This window comes from Primulina eburnea, chromosome 11 (assembly GCF_022965805.1).
Source record: "Primulina eburnea isolate SZY01 chromosome 11, ASM2296580v1, whole genome shotgun sequence".
Taxonomy (NCBI): Eukaryota; Viridiplantae; Streptophyta; class Magnoliopsida; order Lamiales; family Gesneriaceae; genus Primulina; species Primulina eburnea.
This window is the reverse complement of record NC_133111.1, coordinates 31535893-31553052: the sequence shown is the minus strand read 5'-3', so window position 1 is coordinate 31553052 and position 17160 is coordinate 31535893. Positions and strand designations below refer to the sequence as shown.

The 17160-nt window shown below is 34.4% G+C and overlaps 1 protein-coding gene across 2 annotated transcripts; it reads left to right on the top strand.

Annotated features, from left to right (window-relative positions):
* Positions 1 to 12788: 12788 nt before the first annotated feature.
* On the top strand, positions 12789 to 16189 carry LOC140804943 (uncharacterized). 2 transcript variants are annotated; one of them, XM_073161106.1, is made up of 5 exons: positions 12789 to 12874; positions 13217 to 13754; positions 13884 to 14109; positions 14923 to 15308; positions 15427 to 16189. In XM_073161106.1, the coding sequence occupies exons 2-5, from the start codon at positions 13230 to 13232 to the stop codon at positions 15997 to 15999; spliced, it is 1710 nt and encodes a 569-aa protein (XP_073017207.1). In that variant the 5' UTR covers positions 12789 to 12874; positions 13217 to 13229; the 3' UTR covers positions 16000 to 16189. The 2 variants fall into 2 exon arrangements, with proteins under 2 accessions (XP_073017207.1, XP_073017206.1); XM_073161105.1 differs by lacking the exon at positions 12789 to 12874 and having other exon boundaries at positions 12889 to 13754.
* The last annotated feature ends 971 nt before the right edge of the window (positions 16190 to 17160 follow it).

Here is a 17160-nt window from a genome sequence, read left to right as displayed (position 1 = left end):
ACACTTTGTATGCAATATTTTCATATTTGAAGAACCATAAAATGCTTCAAAAATGCATCTTTAAAACTATGAAAATGATAAGTAAATGCAATAAATAAATAGATACGAATTTGTTTTTGGATATTCGGAAACTTTAAATGCTCCTACGTCACCCCTTCTTTCCCTTGGGAAGGATCCACTAAAAGACTTTGATTTATACAACTCTTTGTACAAACCCATTCCGGAAGGACAGCACCCCACTAGAACTCCTATCTCCCAAGATTGCGGACATCACCTCACAATCAGCATATTATTTAATGTTTCATATGCAAAGACTACAAACACATTGTTTTACGTCTTTGTGTGAAGACTCACTCAACTAATATTTGAAATTCAACTCTCTTATAAATGTGTTAGTGATTGTGTATGAGGAATTTATCATTTACAGTGTACATCTCAAATGTATCCTCACACAAGGGCTTGTGATCTAAACTAGCTGATTTCATCATGCTAACTGCCCATACTTTGAATCTTATTTAAAAGCTCTTGTTTGATCTTTAAGATGTATTTATAAGACCCAACGATGATATATACGTTAGACATAAGAATATAACTGTTTGGAAAGTTTTTGTACTGTTTTTGAAATTTCAACGGTTAAATTCGTCTTGCTGGACATTTTCTTGATTGGTCAAATCTGGTTAACTGGTCAACTGGTCTGGTTCGTTCATCTGGTTTGGTTCAGTTTCAATTGGTTAGCAGCTGGTTCGGTTCATTTCAGTTCAGTTGGCCAGCTGCTGGTTCAGTTCAGTTTAGTTGGTCAGGAACTGGTTCAGTTCAATTTCAGCTGGTCAGCAACTGGTTCAGTTCAGTTTGTCAGCTGCTGGTTCATTAAAGTTTCTGCTGGTGTGCTGAAATCAGCTTAGCTGATTTCAGTTTGTGCAAAACCAGTAGCTTCATCGTCATTTATCAGCATCTTATGTTTTGATTCTGTGAGGCTCATTTACTCTAATGACAATTAACGATCAAACAATAATGGTTTGATTTAAAGCTGCAACGGAAAAAGGTTTAAAATGCTTTAAAACGAATCTCAGGGCCTAGAAAAATTTCGGCATGACCTTCCCAAAAGTAGGACATCCTGAAAACTCAAGCAGCGCTTTATATCAAAATGTACTCCAACTAGAGTCAAACACCTATAGCCGCACTGGCCAAGACTAAGCAGAAATTAAAACTTACCAAATGCTCACCAGATCATAGATATCACAGAGGCGACTCAGGATATCACAAAAACAACCAAATACTACTACGGATACACGGGGCATCTCCCCGGCAAATAAACTACAATACAAGACCGAAACACTCAAGACTTACATATAGACTAACCGGGAGAGTCCACTGAACGGAACCAAGCAATCCAACCTCAACCCCAAGTCCACTGGCGAAATCTCGGCCTGATGCTGCAAAACGACTCGGGAGATCTACCATGTTGCCCAATAGCAACAACAGCAACCCCTCTCCCCCCAGAAAACAACTGAGGTTAGGATTCTGGTATCAAACAATTTAACAATAACAACAATAATCATAAATCATTAATAATCATATAATAAAATGCAATGTGCAACGCATGAAAGTCTCAACGAATAATCGAGATAACAGGAGCCAACAAACGGTACGATAACAACTGGAATAATGCTCGAGCAACAACACAGGGAGCTACATCGTCATGCAGCTAAACTGCCTGCCAAGTATGCGAGGTATGTCAAGTTGTGCTGAATAACACCCCTGACTCAGCCACCATACAGCTGATACGATATAACAGGATGGCACAACAGAACGAACTAGATGACACAATCCCAGCGCTCACCTCAAAAGGCTGCACTAACCACACGGTCTCATGTGTATAGATCTGTCAGCCACACTATGATCCCGAGATAAACAATAGTGCCAGATAACAATGGATATCAACAACGGGATAACAAGAACGATAGGGCTCAACATGAATGTCATAACAGTATGCCCTAATGCTAAATGCCAATAATATGTCACAATACTAAACATATATCACAACGAAGGCTTTTAACAACTTACATCAGTCAACAAATCATAAGCACCCTCAGTGCAACACAGAATGACAATTAAACATAATTTATGTTTTACCGTTGTATGTTACCGAGCTGTAACATACAACAAGCTCAACTTTGATCTCCTCGGCTTAACAATAAGATAATATAACAAGTCGACGAAATTTCCAACTCAATAACAATATTTCCAAATTTCAGCTTGTACCTATGCTAAGTTTTAAGGTCATAACTTAACCAAAACTTAACTAAAATATACTTATCATACATGGTTGGAATCCTAACTCAAAAACCCATATTTCATCAGAAGATGTCAACAAGAAATTCAATCATCTTGACATTGATAAACATCCACAACCAGAAATCAAGAAAAATGAATTCTGTTACAGTTTCAGATTCGGCACCTATGACCATAAAATTCATATCTAATTCATTTTTGACCCAAATCAATATCCACCAATTGGAAATGAAAGACAACTCAAATATAAAAGTTTTTCTAGAAGAAACCATTTCCATAATTGTTGCGACTTTGATTGTTGCACTCCCAAGAGTAGGTTGTCCACAAGTATAATTTGGTGAATCCGATATCGTATCCACGGGGAAGCAAAGGTAGTTACAAGTACACTACAATGTCTTTTAGTTTTTGTTTTTGTTTTTTTTTTTAATTGTTTGAATCTTTAATTGGTTTTAATTGTTCAAATTTTAATTTAAGTAGTTGAGATTAAAGGATCCACTCTTGGTAATTTAATAAAGTTAACATTACTGAACATTATTGAAATCCACTTAACAAAATGGTTCTACTATATATTAAATAATCATATTTATATTATATTATATTATATTATATTATATATTATTATCTTATAACTATATAATATATATCAAAACTTATAAATTTTGTCAAGTATTTATTGTGCTATATATAAATTAGTAAACACTAAATCAAGGTCCCCACTTTAAATGGTTGGTAAAACCAAACAAACATTTAAATTGTACCAAGAAATTAATATTATGATATATTTATATATAATAAATCAAGGCATCCACTTTAAATGGTTGGTAATACCAAACTAACATTTCAATGGTTCCAAGAAATTAATATTATAATATATTCATATATAATAAATCAAAGCATCACTTTAAATGGTTGGTAATACCAAACTAACATTTAAATGGTTCCAAGAATTTAGTGTAACATATAGCAACAATAAATTAAAACTCCCACTTATAATTAGGGTATAATAATACTTAAATAAATAAATATAACATAAACAATAAATAATGATTAAATAATTGAAAACATAGATTATTATCTTTTAATAACCTTATTATCATACAAAGACCTTCACCTTTTCATCTCAACCTTGAGAAGTTAGCTACTCATTATTCAAAGTATAAAACTTTGAATATGAAATTAACATGCTAATTATATTTAAATGAAGAAATAAAGAGAGAAATATTATGAACTTAAAGATTTGTTCATAGAATGAGGGATATCCCAATTCATTACACTGCACCCCTATTTATAGCCAAATTTGGGGAGACAACCACAAATAAAATATTATTTTTTTATACATAAGTCTTCATTGATGTTCTAAGAAACTATATTTTAATACACTTCACACTTGAAAAACTTCTCATCCGAATTTTTTTTCCACATAAAACAAAAACATGTAGATATCTTAGTTGTTTGAATTTTGGTATTTTTTTTTTACCATTTGACCAAGTAATTAGAGATATATGGTCAAAATGCTAGAACATGGTAAAATTGTCACTCCTTTGGTAACTTTATTTGTTGCTTTATTTGATCCCAATTGTGAGAGGATTTTTATCTCATGCTTGTCACCAATATTGTAGATATTATCATCATCTTTCTACAGGTCCAAGAATCATCTTAATCTCATTTTCAACGCCAAGGTTATTCTTGTTTTATCGAACCTGTAAAAATAGTAAAAACTTATAATTACACAACAATATTTTTATACAATTTATTATAAAACATATAATATTTAAACATTTAATAAAACAAAAACTATAAATTTATATTATAAAACATTTAATTAATGTAAAATTTATGTTTATCAATAATCCTAATAGATAAATCACAAAATTATCAAGAAGACGCTATTCTATACGCACTTCACGGCAGAATTATGTAATTGAGCAGTTTCGGCAAAATGAGCATAATTATCTCAATTCATAATGGAATGTTACGAATCTTATATCATTACGAAGACAATACATAGCTCTACAACTTTTGTTGAATCATAAGTTCAGAATTCGATTGCATATATTCCATAATCCCGAAATACAGTAGGTATTATACACATCATAATTTCATAATTCGATTTTGGCACATTTTGGTAGAAAAATCATATCAAATCAGTTTCTAATCAAAATTCGATAATTTTAGTGGCAATAGAAAGCTAACAAACAGAGCTACAAGTTCTATTTGAACCAAAAGTCGAGATTCTTAGTGCACAACACACATAAACTCGAAATGCAGAAGCACAAAAACTGAAACCCACCAACTACTGCACAAAACCAGGGCTCATGAATGGAGCTTTGATCTGCTCGCTTCTTTTCTCAAAATTCGTGGTTTTTTGACTCAAAATGAATCTACTGATGTAAGGAAGAAAACCCCTCAAACCGATCGAGATTTCGACACCGGACGGAGGAGATATCACGATTTTGCCGTGGTTGCTCCAAGGGTGTCGGGAATGGGGTTGAGGGAAATGGGTTTTCTTCCTTCATTCTCTCTTCCTTATCTCGTTTTCTTATTTTTGAAGGAGGTCTGTGTGTATATATTTGTATATAATGTAATATTCATGCCCCTTTTTATCCCGGTTTTGCATTTATTTTGCTATCATGTGTTATTTAAACTCTATATGCATTTTATATCGTTAAATTCTCCGATATTCTAAAATACATATTTTTAACACACTTCTTGAATTTATTTGGCATAAATAATTATTTTAATTTATAACTCAATAATTATTCTAATTATGTCAAATTACCGTATAATTAATTATAGGGTCTTACACTTGTCCACCCCTTAAAACAAATTTCGTCCTCGAAATTTCTGTTTACACACATACATCTTACACACGATACAAAAACATCAATACAATACTAAGAATTAAACAGATATGGATAAGATGCTCTCATCTTCTCTTCCGTTTCCCACTTTGATTCTTCTACCCTATTCGTCGACCATTAAACTCGAACAAGTGATATAACTTTATTTCGTAAAACTTTATCTTTACAATCCAAGATACAAAGAGGATGCTCAGTATACTAGAGAAGGATATAGTTCAACCTCATCAGGCAGAATCACATGAGATGGATCGAGCTCATACTTACGCAACATAGAAACATGGAAAACATTGTGGATGCTAGACAATGATAGGGGCAAATCCAAACGTTAAGCACAAGTCCCAATACACTCAACAATCTCATAGGGACAAATGAAACGAGGTGACAACTTACCTCTCATGCCAAAACCAATAACAACTCTAAACGGAGAGATTCTCAAAAATACAAAATCTCCAACTTGAAATTCTAGAGGTCGATGACGTCTGTTAGCATAACTAGCTTGTCGATCTTGGGCAGCTTTCATTCTCTGGCGAATCAACTGGACTTTATCATGCATTTCCTGAACAATCTCAGGTCCAGTCAACAGCTTCTCACCAAGTTTATCCCAACAAAGAGGTGATCGACATCGTCTGCCGTACAAAGCTTCAAAATGACCCATACCAATAGTTACATGGAAACTATTATATGAAAATTCTAGTAGAGGTAAAGCTTCTTTCCAACTATCTTTGAAACCCATAACCACTGCTCGAAGCATATCCTCGAGTTTCTGGATCTTACACTCTGTCTGACGATCTGTTTGTGGATGGTAAGCAGTACTCATCGCAAGTCGTGTACCCATTTCTTTTTGGAAACTAGTCCAAAATTTTGATGTAAAACGAGGGTCACGATCTGAGACTATTGCAACAGGAATTCCATGAAGTCTCACAACATTTTAAATATGCAGACGAGCCATATTCTTGTACGAATACGTCATCTCATACGGAATAAAGTGTGCCGATTTAGATAATCTGTCTAAAATTACCCAAATGGCATGGAAATGACGAGAAATACGTGGCAAATGCATGACAAAATCCATAGCCACGTGCTCCCAGTTTCACTGAGGAACCTCAAGACTATGCAGTAATCCTCCAGATCCACTTGGAATGGTAAGAACTGGTGCAGAAGTCAATTTCTTCTTCAACTCGACAAAACTTGACTCAAATTCATCAGACCAAATGAATCTCTGATTTTTCTGAGTCAGTTGAGTGATAGGTCTAGCAATCTTTGAGAAATTTTCGATAAATCTCCGGTAATAACCAGCTAAATCCATGAAACTACAAATTTCTGGCACATTGGTCGGTTGTGCCCAGTTCAGAACTGCTTCCACTTTACTTGGATCAACAGAAATACCATGTTTAGATATGACATGGCCCAGAAACATCACTATCTAACCAAAATTCACTACTTGGACAGTTTGGCGTACAACTGCTTCTTTTGAAGAATACGAAGAACTAATCTCAAGTGCTTAACATGCTCTTCTTCAGACTTGGAATATACAAGAATATCATCGATGAATAGAATCACAAAACGATTGAGATATTTACGAAATACTCGATTCATCAAGTCCATAAACACAGCAGGAGCATTGGTTAAACCAAAGGCACAACCAAAAATTTAAAGTGTCTGTATCTGGTGCGAAAAGCTATTTTTGGCACATCTTCTTGTCTAACTCGCACTTGATGGTACCCAAAACGAAGATCAATCTTAGAATACAACGAAGTACCTTGCAACTGATCAAATAAGTCAAAAATCCTAGGGAGTGGATATTTATTCTTGACAGTAGACTTATTCAGCTGCCGATAATCAATACACATCTGTATCATACATCTTTCTTCTTGACAAATAGAATCGGTGAACCCCACAGTGAAGAACTCGGACGAATATAACCTTTACTCAACAAATACTGCAATTTTTCTATCAGTTCTTTTAGCTCAGTGAGAGCTAAACGATATGGTGCTCGAGATATGGGTTCAATTCCTGGCATTAATTTTATATTGAACTCAACTTCTCGTTCTGGTGGAAAACTAGGAATCTCTTCTGGAAACACACAGGCTACATGTATATCAGAAATTCGTCGCTCATCTTGCAATAGATCAACAGCATAAATCAGAAAACCTTCATGACCAGAATCTAACAATCGATTCATCTCAATAGCAGAAACTAGAGGAATCTTAGTTTTAGAATCACGGCCATAGAAATTCCATTTAGGAGCAAAGCTAGGCCTGAAACGAACTATTCCTAATAACAGTCAACAGTGGCACGATTTGCAGTCAAAATATCCATACCGACGATACAATCAAATTCATACATAGATAGGACTATGAGATTCAGATATATAACATTTGGTGCGAAGATCATGCGAAACAACGAATGCATGAGAAACAAAGGAATGAGATGCTCCAATATCAAATAACATTCGTGCTATAAAACCACATCAAGTACAGGTACCGGTAATGACAGTACCTGGAGCTTCCTGAGCCTCATCCTCAGTCAAGGCAAATACATGAACATGTGATTGATCCTGCTGACCACCTTGCCCACTGGACTGATATGAAGGGTGACTAGGTTGGTGGGAAGACTGAGATACTGCTGGGAATCTATTACTTTAAACTTCACTACCTGACTGAGCTGATTTCTCTGTCTTACTACGACGAACTCTAGCAAAATGACCTGGCCAACCATAAACATTGCAAACCCTTTGAACTCCAACACACTGATTACTGGAATGCTTGCCTCCGTAAGGTCAATTATAACGATATCCACCACGGTTCCCTGAACTCCCTGAATTCGATGAACAAGAACCAAAATTCTTAAACTGCTTCCCACGTGGACGAAGAGATGCAAAACCAGATTGATTGAACTGTTGCCTTCCCGAATGATGATGTTGGGTAGGCACTCGATTTCCACTCCTCTTAAGACTAGCTTCAGCCCTTTTTGCTATTTCCACAGCTTCAAGATAATTTAGTGGCTTACCAATAGAAACAAAAGGATGCAGATGATCGTTCAATCCTTCAATGAAACTTTCGACAACAGCAACCTGGCTTGCAGCAACATGAGGATCATATCTCAGTATAGCATAAAAAGTATCAGCATACTCCGCAACTGACATATCGCCCTGCTTCAAGTTATGAAACTCTGAAGTCTTAGAACTGTAAAATGAGGGAGGACAAAATATTCATTTGCTCATATCCAACTGATTGTTGTTTTCGTGCAATCGGTTTGATAATTAAGCGATCAGTTAGGCCTCAATAACATCCGATTTTACCCAATTGATGTGAAATACAACTTGTTCCAAATTGAGTTTTCTCATTAATTAAAGTTAAAGGATTGTCATTGGAATGATCCAGTTGAGAGATATCATCAAAATACCAAATCTTGCCAGAAATTCAGTTTGTGCAGAATTCAGTTTCAGCTTGCTTCTTGTTTTAATAACTTCACACTTGAGTAAATATGTTAGAAGCACAATAAAAAGTTTTGTTAATATCAAAATTAAGATTTCGAACATGAATCGTTCCAACAATATCTTTAATTTTGCATGTATGCTTTTAAAAAACTACTGAATATTCATTGTCACGAAGTTGATTGATACTTATTAAACTATAACAAAAAAAATTTCTAGTAACACGTCATTGATTATAACATTTTTGTGGATAATCTTACGATTACCCATGATTTTACCTTTAGAATTATCACCAAATGTGATTCTTAGGCCATTGCAATTGATTACTTCTTGAAGTAGTTTGTCTTGGCTGGTCATGTATCTTGAACATCCACTATCTAAATATCAAACAGAGCTTTTATATCAGTAAATCTTTTTTTACATGTAGATACAAATTTTAGTAACTGGTACTCAATCTATTTGGGTCGAAAATTGATTAGTCCCTTAGGAACCCACATTTGTATAATCTTATACAACTTTGTACTTTGAGTAGCCTCGTGTGTGTGTTCAACAAAGGATTTAATATTATTCTTAACAAATTCACTCTAGGATGTTGTTCTTTTTTTCCGGTATATATCTCTTCTAAATTTTCCTACAATTATAGTATGGGTAGTGATTAGCATTTTTTGAGGATTGTGTTACTGAACCAAAACCATTCCAAGATCCAAGATTCAGATGAGTTTTCCTGTCGAGTTTAAAAAAAATGTTCTTGCCTTTGTTCATCTTATTTATAGGTTTCTCAACTTGAACATTAGGTTCATTGCTTTCTTGTTTTTTTTTCTAATGAAACAGATGACTTATTCCATCACTTAAGCTCTGTTTTTCAGTTTTGACTTCCTTGAATGATTAGGATAGCTTCGAGTATTCTTTAACCATATCATGTAGTGCTTGAACTAAATAATCGCGTATAAATTCTTAAGATTTGAAATCAAATACCTCATCAGATGTCGAGGTTTAATCAGTGTTTGTCATGAGACACTGATTCAGAATCGGTATCACTGGATTGGCTTTCTGAGTCAGAAGATCCAAAACTAGAATATGTCCATTTGTTTTTGCTTTCTTGAAAAATCATTGCTTTGCGATATTTTGGGGACTTTTGTTGTGCGATTATGCCCTTTATTATCTTAATCATCTTTCTGGGGCTTAGAACAATTTTCAATGAAATGACTAATCCTTTCACAGTCGAAACAGATCATACCACCAAATGGTTACTCCTTGTTGAAGCTTTGATTGGGATCCTAACAGGTTATGTGGCTCTTCCTCATTAATCTTGAGAATTTCGTAACAAATAATGCATAGCATCGTTGCTAATTGTTTAGCAATCTTCTTAGATATTATCTTAATAATAGCAGTAGTTGAGACAATTTGAACAGAAGCGGTATCAATAAGATCATTAGTTGACTGATTTGATGATCTTCACCACTTCTTACTTCCAGTTCAAATTCGTAGCCTTGAAATTTCAAACATGTTACGTAGTTCCAATTTTTTCAAATCCTTTGATTATATCATTTTCATAGTTTTAACATCTCATTCTCTGGGCAGTGCTCTCATGACTTTGAGAGCAATTTCTCTATTGTCATACTCCTTGCCAAGAGTTGCTAACTCGTTGATAATGCTATTGAATCTTTAATAAAAATCATTAGAGATTTTCCAATCTTCATTTTAACATTCTCAAACTTCTGCATTGCTAAAAAAAGTTTATTATCATTTGTCTGGTCAACATAGCTGGACCAATTTTTCTCAGATTTCTTTTGCAGAAGAAAACAACTTGATTTTGCTACAGGTGTTCTTGTCAAGAGTATTGTACATAATATCATTGGCTACATTATCTAGATTAATTTTCTTTTTATCTTTGTTGGTCCACTCGCTTCTGTGTTTTTCTAGGATTCGTGGAGCACCTTCTGTTATGTCCACTGCTGGAATTGCTTTCATGATTTTAATAGGACCATCAGTAATGACATACCACATGCCATCTCCTTGTGCTGCTAGATGATCTTTGATTTTGATTTTCCAGTCATCGTAGTTTTCTTTTGAAAACATAGGAATTTTGCTGAAGGATACCATGTGTATATGCAGTAGATATGTCAAAAATTTTCAAATTCTATCTGATACCACTTGTTAAGATCGGTGAAGTGTTTAGAAGGGTGTTGAATAAATTTCCAAACTTTATATAATTTTTCTTATGAAAAGTGTTCTTCTAAATGTTTTAAGAAGCCAGAAGTTGCTCTCGTTCTTGGAAAGTGCAGCAAACTACTTTGATAAGTGCGAAAAGAGTCTGCAACACTTTAGTGAAACTAAATGCAGTAGGTTAGTAAGACATAAAACTTGTTTATGGAATCTCAAAGGAAAAAGCCCTTTTACATTTCCCTTCTTCTATTTCTAGAAGGTATCAATAGAAGTTTTGATTGGTCTACACTTGTACAAACCCAATTCAATAGATCTTACATGTACCTACTAAAACTCCTAGAATTACAATGCAATGCTTTAATAGATTTAGTTCTTGAAAAGTGTCTTTACACATATTACAAATACTTCACACTTTATAGTAGATGAAACAGTGAGTAAGTGCGAATAAATCACGAAGTGATCTTCTGGATCTGACACGTCTTTAAAGTGTTTGCTGGTTTTTTGAGGTTTTGAAAATCTTGAGTCTTTTTAACGGTTGTTCACAATAAAACCAGAGTTATAGAGTTGGAGAGTTTTTGTGAAACATCGGAAGACCTTTATATAGTTGATTTGCAACGTTCAATAAAGAAGGATTATTTTTCCTGTTGAATGTACCTGAATTCAATATTAGAATTTTTCAAAGAGAGTAATAATATATGATTTTTTAATACGTTTTTTATTCTTTTAATTATTAATATTTTCACTAACTCAATATATGGAATACAACGACAAATAATTCAATTTGATGACATGATTGATATCTTTATTTGAATATGATTTCAAATAGTAAAAAATATATATAATAATTAAATATATTTATTTATCAATAATTTTAAATAATTATGAAAACGCTCATACTTGCTAAGTTAATATTTCTTACATAGTGTCGATGGGATAGTAGTCTACGTAAATACAGAATTTTTGTCATATTTGAGAAGTTTTCAAAAAAAAAAAAACTATAAAAAAAATATTTGTTAGTATTTATGTATTCATTTACTACATTAAATATTCGAAAAAAATAGGAAATAAATTTGTACTTAAATGTGAAATATTTATTTATTTATTTTTTAAAATTCAAATTCAAATTTGATATTCCTTGAAAATATAAACTGTATTTAAGTGTCGACATTAATAATATCGTTTCATTTAATTTTGCTTATGATTTTGAGTTTTGTGCTACTTTTATATATTAGTTATCATAATTCTATATCATATTAAATAAAATATAATTTTTATATAATATTACGTTTTTCAAATTTTTAAAAGAACGTCATCGTGAATTTTGATATATGAACTGTACGTAATTTGCTAATATTATTATTATTATTATTATTATTATTATTATTATTATTATTATTTATTTTAATTATAATTTCAATATAAATTTTTATCCTGTTCTAAAAGTAACTAAATTTTAATCAAAATTTATTTTTCTACAAAAAATTTTGACTTTTTCAAAAAAATTATTTATTTTTTATAAATTTAACACAAAAATATATATGATTCTTTATAAATATTTTTTGTTTTGTTATTAGTAATAATTTCACTCATCATTATCTCAAATAATATATTATATCAAAATTTTAATAAATTTTCAAAGGTTAATACTTATTAACTTCCCTTTGGGAGCGTTTGTCTCGGTGGATGAGAGAGTGATATAATGACACATACTCTCTCATCCGTTGTTCCTTTGTGTTATTGAGATAAATAAACTATCCATGGGCCCGCTATTGATTTCCGAAATCTTAGTACAAGATATCACAATCTTCACTTGAGATGTGTTCTCACATCTGCTACAGTAATTTAGATTTGCTTGCACTTTTCCCATAATGCCCTCGTTAATAGTACTGAATTTACATAGGATTCGATATACAATCACAAAAAAGTTGAAAAGGGAAAGAACCCACATGATGAAGCTTGTCGGGGAAGGAAAAAGGTGAAGAAGAAAGAATGGGGACCAACAAGTGTGAAATACAGTGACCCAAGAGGAAGACATCGATTTCCGATAACCAGATTCAGCGAACCACACGCTTTCGCGAAACTCAATTTGGAAATACAACTTATCTCGTCAAAATTACTGGTTAGATGTTCTTGTTGCCGAATACTAAACTACTTTCACTGCTACGTTTTTTTTTTTTGAGATACAGATTGTTATTTTTGGCTTCAATTTAAATTCCATGCTCTCAGCTGAAATATTTTGTTGTTTCGTAGTCCCTTTTCTTCCTTAATCGTCCGCTTATGTACAACCAGTTGTGTTATTTGTTATGTGCCACATACTTACCTCGAAGGATCGGGCGAATTTTTTTTCAATTTCGCATGTAAAGATGTGTACCTATGTTCGTTTTTCCTGAATGGTTGACCAGATTTCGACTTTTACATGGATTAAAATTAAACTTTATATTACTAACTTATGATGTCACAGACATTTATCTGTAATGGGTGAAGAAGATGGATACACACAAGAGTTGCTAGTGTTGCAACAAATTCTTATATCTTCGTTTGTGTTCGTCACCATTGTCTCGCGTTTCTACACCAAGTTTGTGTCCATAAAAAATCGTAGGACGAATAAAAGACGTGTATGCAATGATGATCCTGAACGAATAGCTGCCCAAGTGAACCACTTACGTAGGCTTATTGACCTAGGAGACGTCCAATGTATTGTCAATTTTCGAATGAATCGTAATGCATTCGCACGTCTATGCTATCTCCTAACCCATGTGGGTGGACTAGGGGAGTCTAGGTATATACGAGTTGAGGAGAAGGTTGCCATGTTTTTGTCTATTTTAGCACATCACAAGAAAAATAGAGTTATTGGCCATGACTACCTACGTAGTGGTCATACTGTCAGCACTCATTTCCACGAAGTGCTAAGATGTGTTTTGAAACTACACACATTACTTCTCGTGAAGCCAGACCCAGTGACAGAAGACTGCTCAAATGAAGCTTGGAAATTTTTCAAGGTACAATGATATATGCTCGTTGTTTTACAGATTTTGTAGATACATGTCCTTTCCTTTGTTTTACAACTACACCCATTACTGTCACCTATTTTAATTGCCGTCGATTATTTGTTCTCACAATCTGTGCAGGGTTGTCTTGGAGCATTGGATGGTACGTACGTGAATGTTCAAGTACCTAATAAAGACAAGCCAAGATACAGAACAAGGAAAGGAACAATAGCTGTGAACGTATTGGCCGTGTGTGACCGTAACATGAATTTCATTTACGCACTAACAGGGTGGGAAGGATCGGCGGCAGATGCCAGGGTTCTTAGAGATGCAATTCACCGAGAAGATGGTCTAAAGGTTCCGCGAGGTATGGCATCAATCTCTTCTTTTTGGTAATATAGTATCATGTCATTTTGAGGCAATAATATTAATAACCAAAGACGGTTAATGAACAATGCGAATGGAACTCCAAATCTTTCCTAAGTTTGGGACAACTTTACAGGTTGCTACTATCTATGTGATAATGGTTATGCAAACGTCGACGGATTCTTAACACCTTACAGGAGAACAAGGTACCATATGGACGACTGGACAATTGGAGCTAGAGGTCCACAAAACTTCAAAGAGTATTTCAACTCAAAACATTGTCGTGCACGTAATGTTATTGAAAGATCGTTTGGTCTACTAAAGAGACGTTGGGCAGTTCTACGCAGTCCGACATTTTATCCGTTGCAAGTTCAAAACCATATCATATTGGCATGTATGCTGCTACACAATTTCATCCGTGTTGAAATGCCAGACGACCCACTAGAAGGGATTGACGAAGTAACTCATGTTCCAATAGAAGCTGTTGAAGATGAATTTGTTGACAATATTGAGTCTTCTCCAACTTGGGATTTGTGGAGAGATAACCTTGCAATGTCTATGTATAATAATTAAGTATCATGCGACAACTAGAGCATAAACTTTATTTCATTGTAATGCGTTTACGTTCACCAATGGGATGTTTTGCGATGATTGAATTGAAGAGGTCTTTATTAGGACGTAGTTCAGTTCTTGCAATCCCTACGACACGAGCGTTTGAAATTTGTGTGTTTAATTTCATTGTGCACATGTTTATGCTTTTGTTAATGTCTTAAACAATGTGCTACCTTCAATTGTGTTTTTTTTTTACTGTCAGGTCATAGATCACCAGAAGTGATTATGGACTTCGGAACATGTAGTAGTACAATGGCTAACAAGGTGAAGAAATCGGAAAAAGGCCGGCGGGTGTGGAGTGCTCGTGAGGAGGAAGTTTTGATACAATCCTTGAAAGAAGCAATTGCAAATGGCTGGAAAAGTGAGAACGGTTTCAAGTGCGGTTACTTGAATTTCCTTGAGAAGGCAATAATGAAAATATTCCCTGGGACCGACTTACGAGGCTGTCCACACATCAACTCGAAGATTCATGTATGGAAAAAAACTCATGGCACTTTGGTCACCATGTTGAGTAGAAGTGGGATGGGGTGGAATGATACACAAAAAATGATCGAGGCCTCGGATGAAGCGTGGGATGCATTTGTCAAGGTAACGCTTAGTTCAAACTAAAAACATTTTTATCTTTTCTATTCTTCATTAAATTTTATGTGTGTAATAATTTAAACTTGGGAAACTGATTGGATTTTAATGAATATGAAATTGACAGATTGATAGTAGTGTCAAAACTTGGCGATTCAAGTCATGGCCACATTATACAGATTGGTGTGAAATATTTGGATGTGATCGTGCAACAGGGGGAAGAACATCAACTTTCGCAACTGCAGTTCAACAAGTTCTAAACATTGACGATGTCGTAGGACCTGAAATGAATATAGGATTCGAAGACACACCGCTGAACATGGAGGGGGGTGGTGAAACTAATTCTGTTGCAAATACAACCTCATTCACAGCATCGGATAACCAAAAGGCTAATAAAAAGAAACGAAAGCAAGCAACGCAAGGTGAGGAATTATTTGTTGATGCCATCAATAAGTTTACTGCTATGACAAAAGAGGCAATAGCTGAGCTTGGTAAACGGCTTAGTCACGACTACGAGATGGCGATGCCTGTGTCGAAGGATGTACTGGAAGTCTTAGAAAAAATTCCTGGACTGAGCAGGGATGAGAAGCAAATTGCAGCGGAGATTTTGATAGAGAAACCGAAGAAGTTAGCATTGTTCTTCAGTCTTCACGATGATGAGAAACTATCGTTTGTGCGAAGGATTAGTAAAACCAATTAACAATGCTGTGATGGTAATCTCTTGTTCCTGTCTAAGTTAGTTTCCCATTTTGTTGCTGTGATGTGGTGTTACAGGATATGTATTTTGCTTCGTGGAAGTAACTTTTCTATACCATCATATGTGTCTTCCAATTTTGTTGAATATCTGTATGGAGTTATTTGGGAATGATATGTGATATGGCACTACAAATTAATGGGTTGTTGATCTAATTTTGAGTTGTTTTGTTTTTACTATATTTTTTTTAACTTTCCTGCCATCTTTAATTTTTTTTAATCAAACTTATTGCATTTACGTAGACGGCATAAATAGAAATTTTGGTGCCAATTGTACTTGATGTCCACGATAAGCAACCTTTTACGTTTGTGCGTAGTATTTCAGCGAAATGTGCTTGACAGTGTGGTTTGGAAGCTTTGAACTGAATTAAGAAGAAGAAAATTAACATGTGAGAAGTCTGAAACTGTGTTCTTAGTAAGTGGTTACAACTCAATTGTGCTTACTTCAGTAGGTGGGTAAGAATGTCTCATGATAGTGTTATGATTCATTTTTTTTGTACAGGTGATAGGTTACAATTCGAAGATTGCAATCACACGTACTTATATTCGAAAGCAGTAGTAATGAAAAATGCTAAACAAACAAAATACCAAATACATTCATAATTATGCAGTAGTAAGGTGTGAACAAACCCAACCATATGTGTCACAAGATTTACACAAAAGCAGCACATCAGGCTGACTAGTGACACCTACGTACGCTAACTTATGTACATTTTTTACAAGCAACAAAATACACAAAAACAGGTAATTCACACCACTACATTCATTCACCAAGTAATATCTCAGCCACGATTCTTCAAAGGTGAGCAGCTAGACTGTGAGCTTTGGATATCAGTTTCTTTTCCAGCACGCAACTTACCTACACCGCCCACCATGTTCGGACCATCGATGCAAGCCAAAGTCTTCATCCTGCTACAGCCGGCAGCTTCTTCAGTGAGAGGCACAACAGTCTTTGCTGTCAGCTGCACATTACCATCTGCTGATTTTATGTCTGCATACGAAACATTAACATCTTGGAGACATGTGGATTTTTGACGTTTTGGAGGTGATGGTAACACCTCAACTTCGTCGTCCGAAGTGAGATAAATGTACCCGAAGTCTTCTTTCC

Bases quoted from the DNA above. Each gene is read 5' to 3' on its own strand.
- LOC140804943 (XM_073161106.1), top strand. From the start codon at position 13,230: ATGGGTGAAGAAGATGGATACACACAAGAGTTGCTAGTGTTGCAACAA. The intron at 14,110-14,922 runs GTATGGCATCAA...TTTTACTGTCAG, and splicing joins TGGTCTAAAGGTTCCGCGAG to GTCATAGATCACCAGAAGTG. The intron at 15,309-15,426 runs GTAACGCTTAGT...TGAAATTGACAG, and splicing joins CGTGGGATGCATTTGTCAAG to ATTGATAGTAGTGTCAAAAC.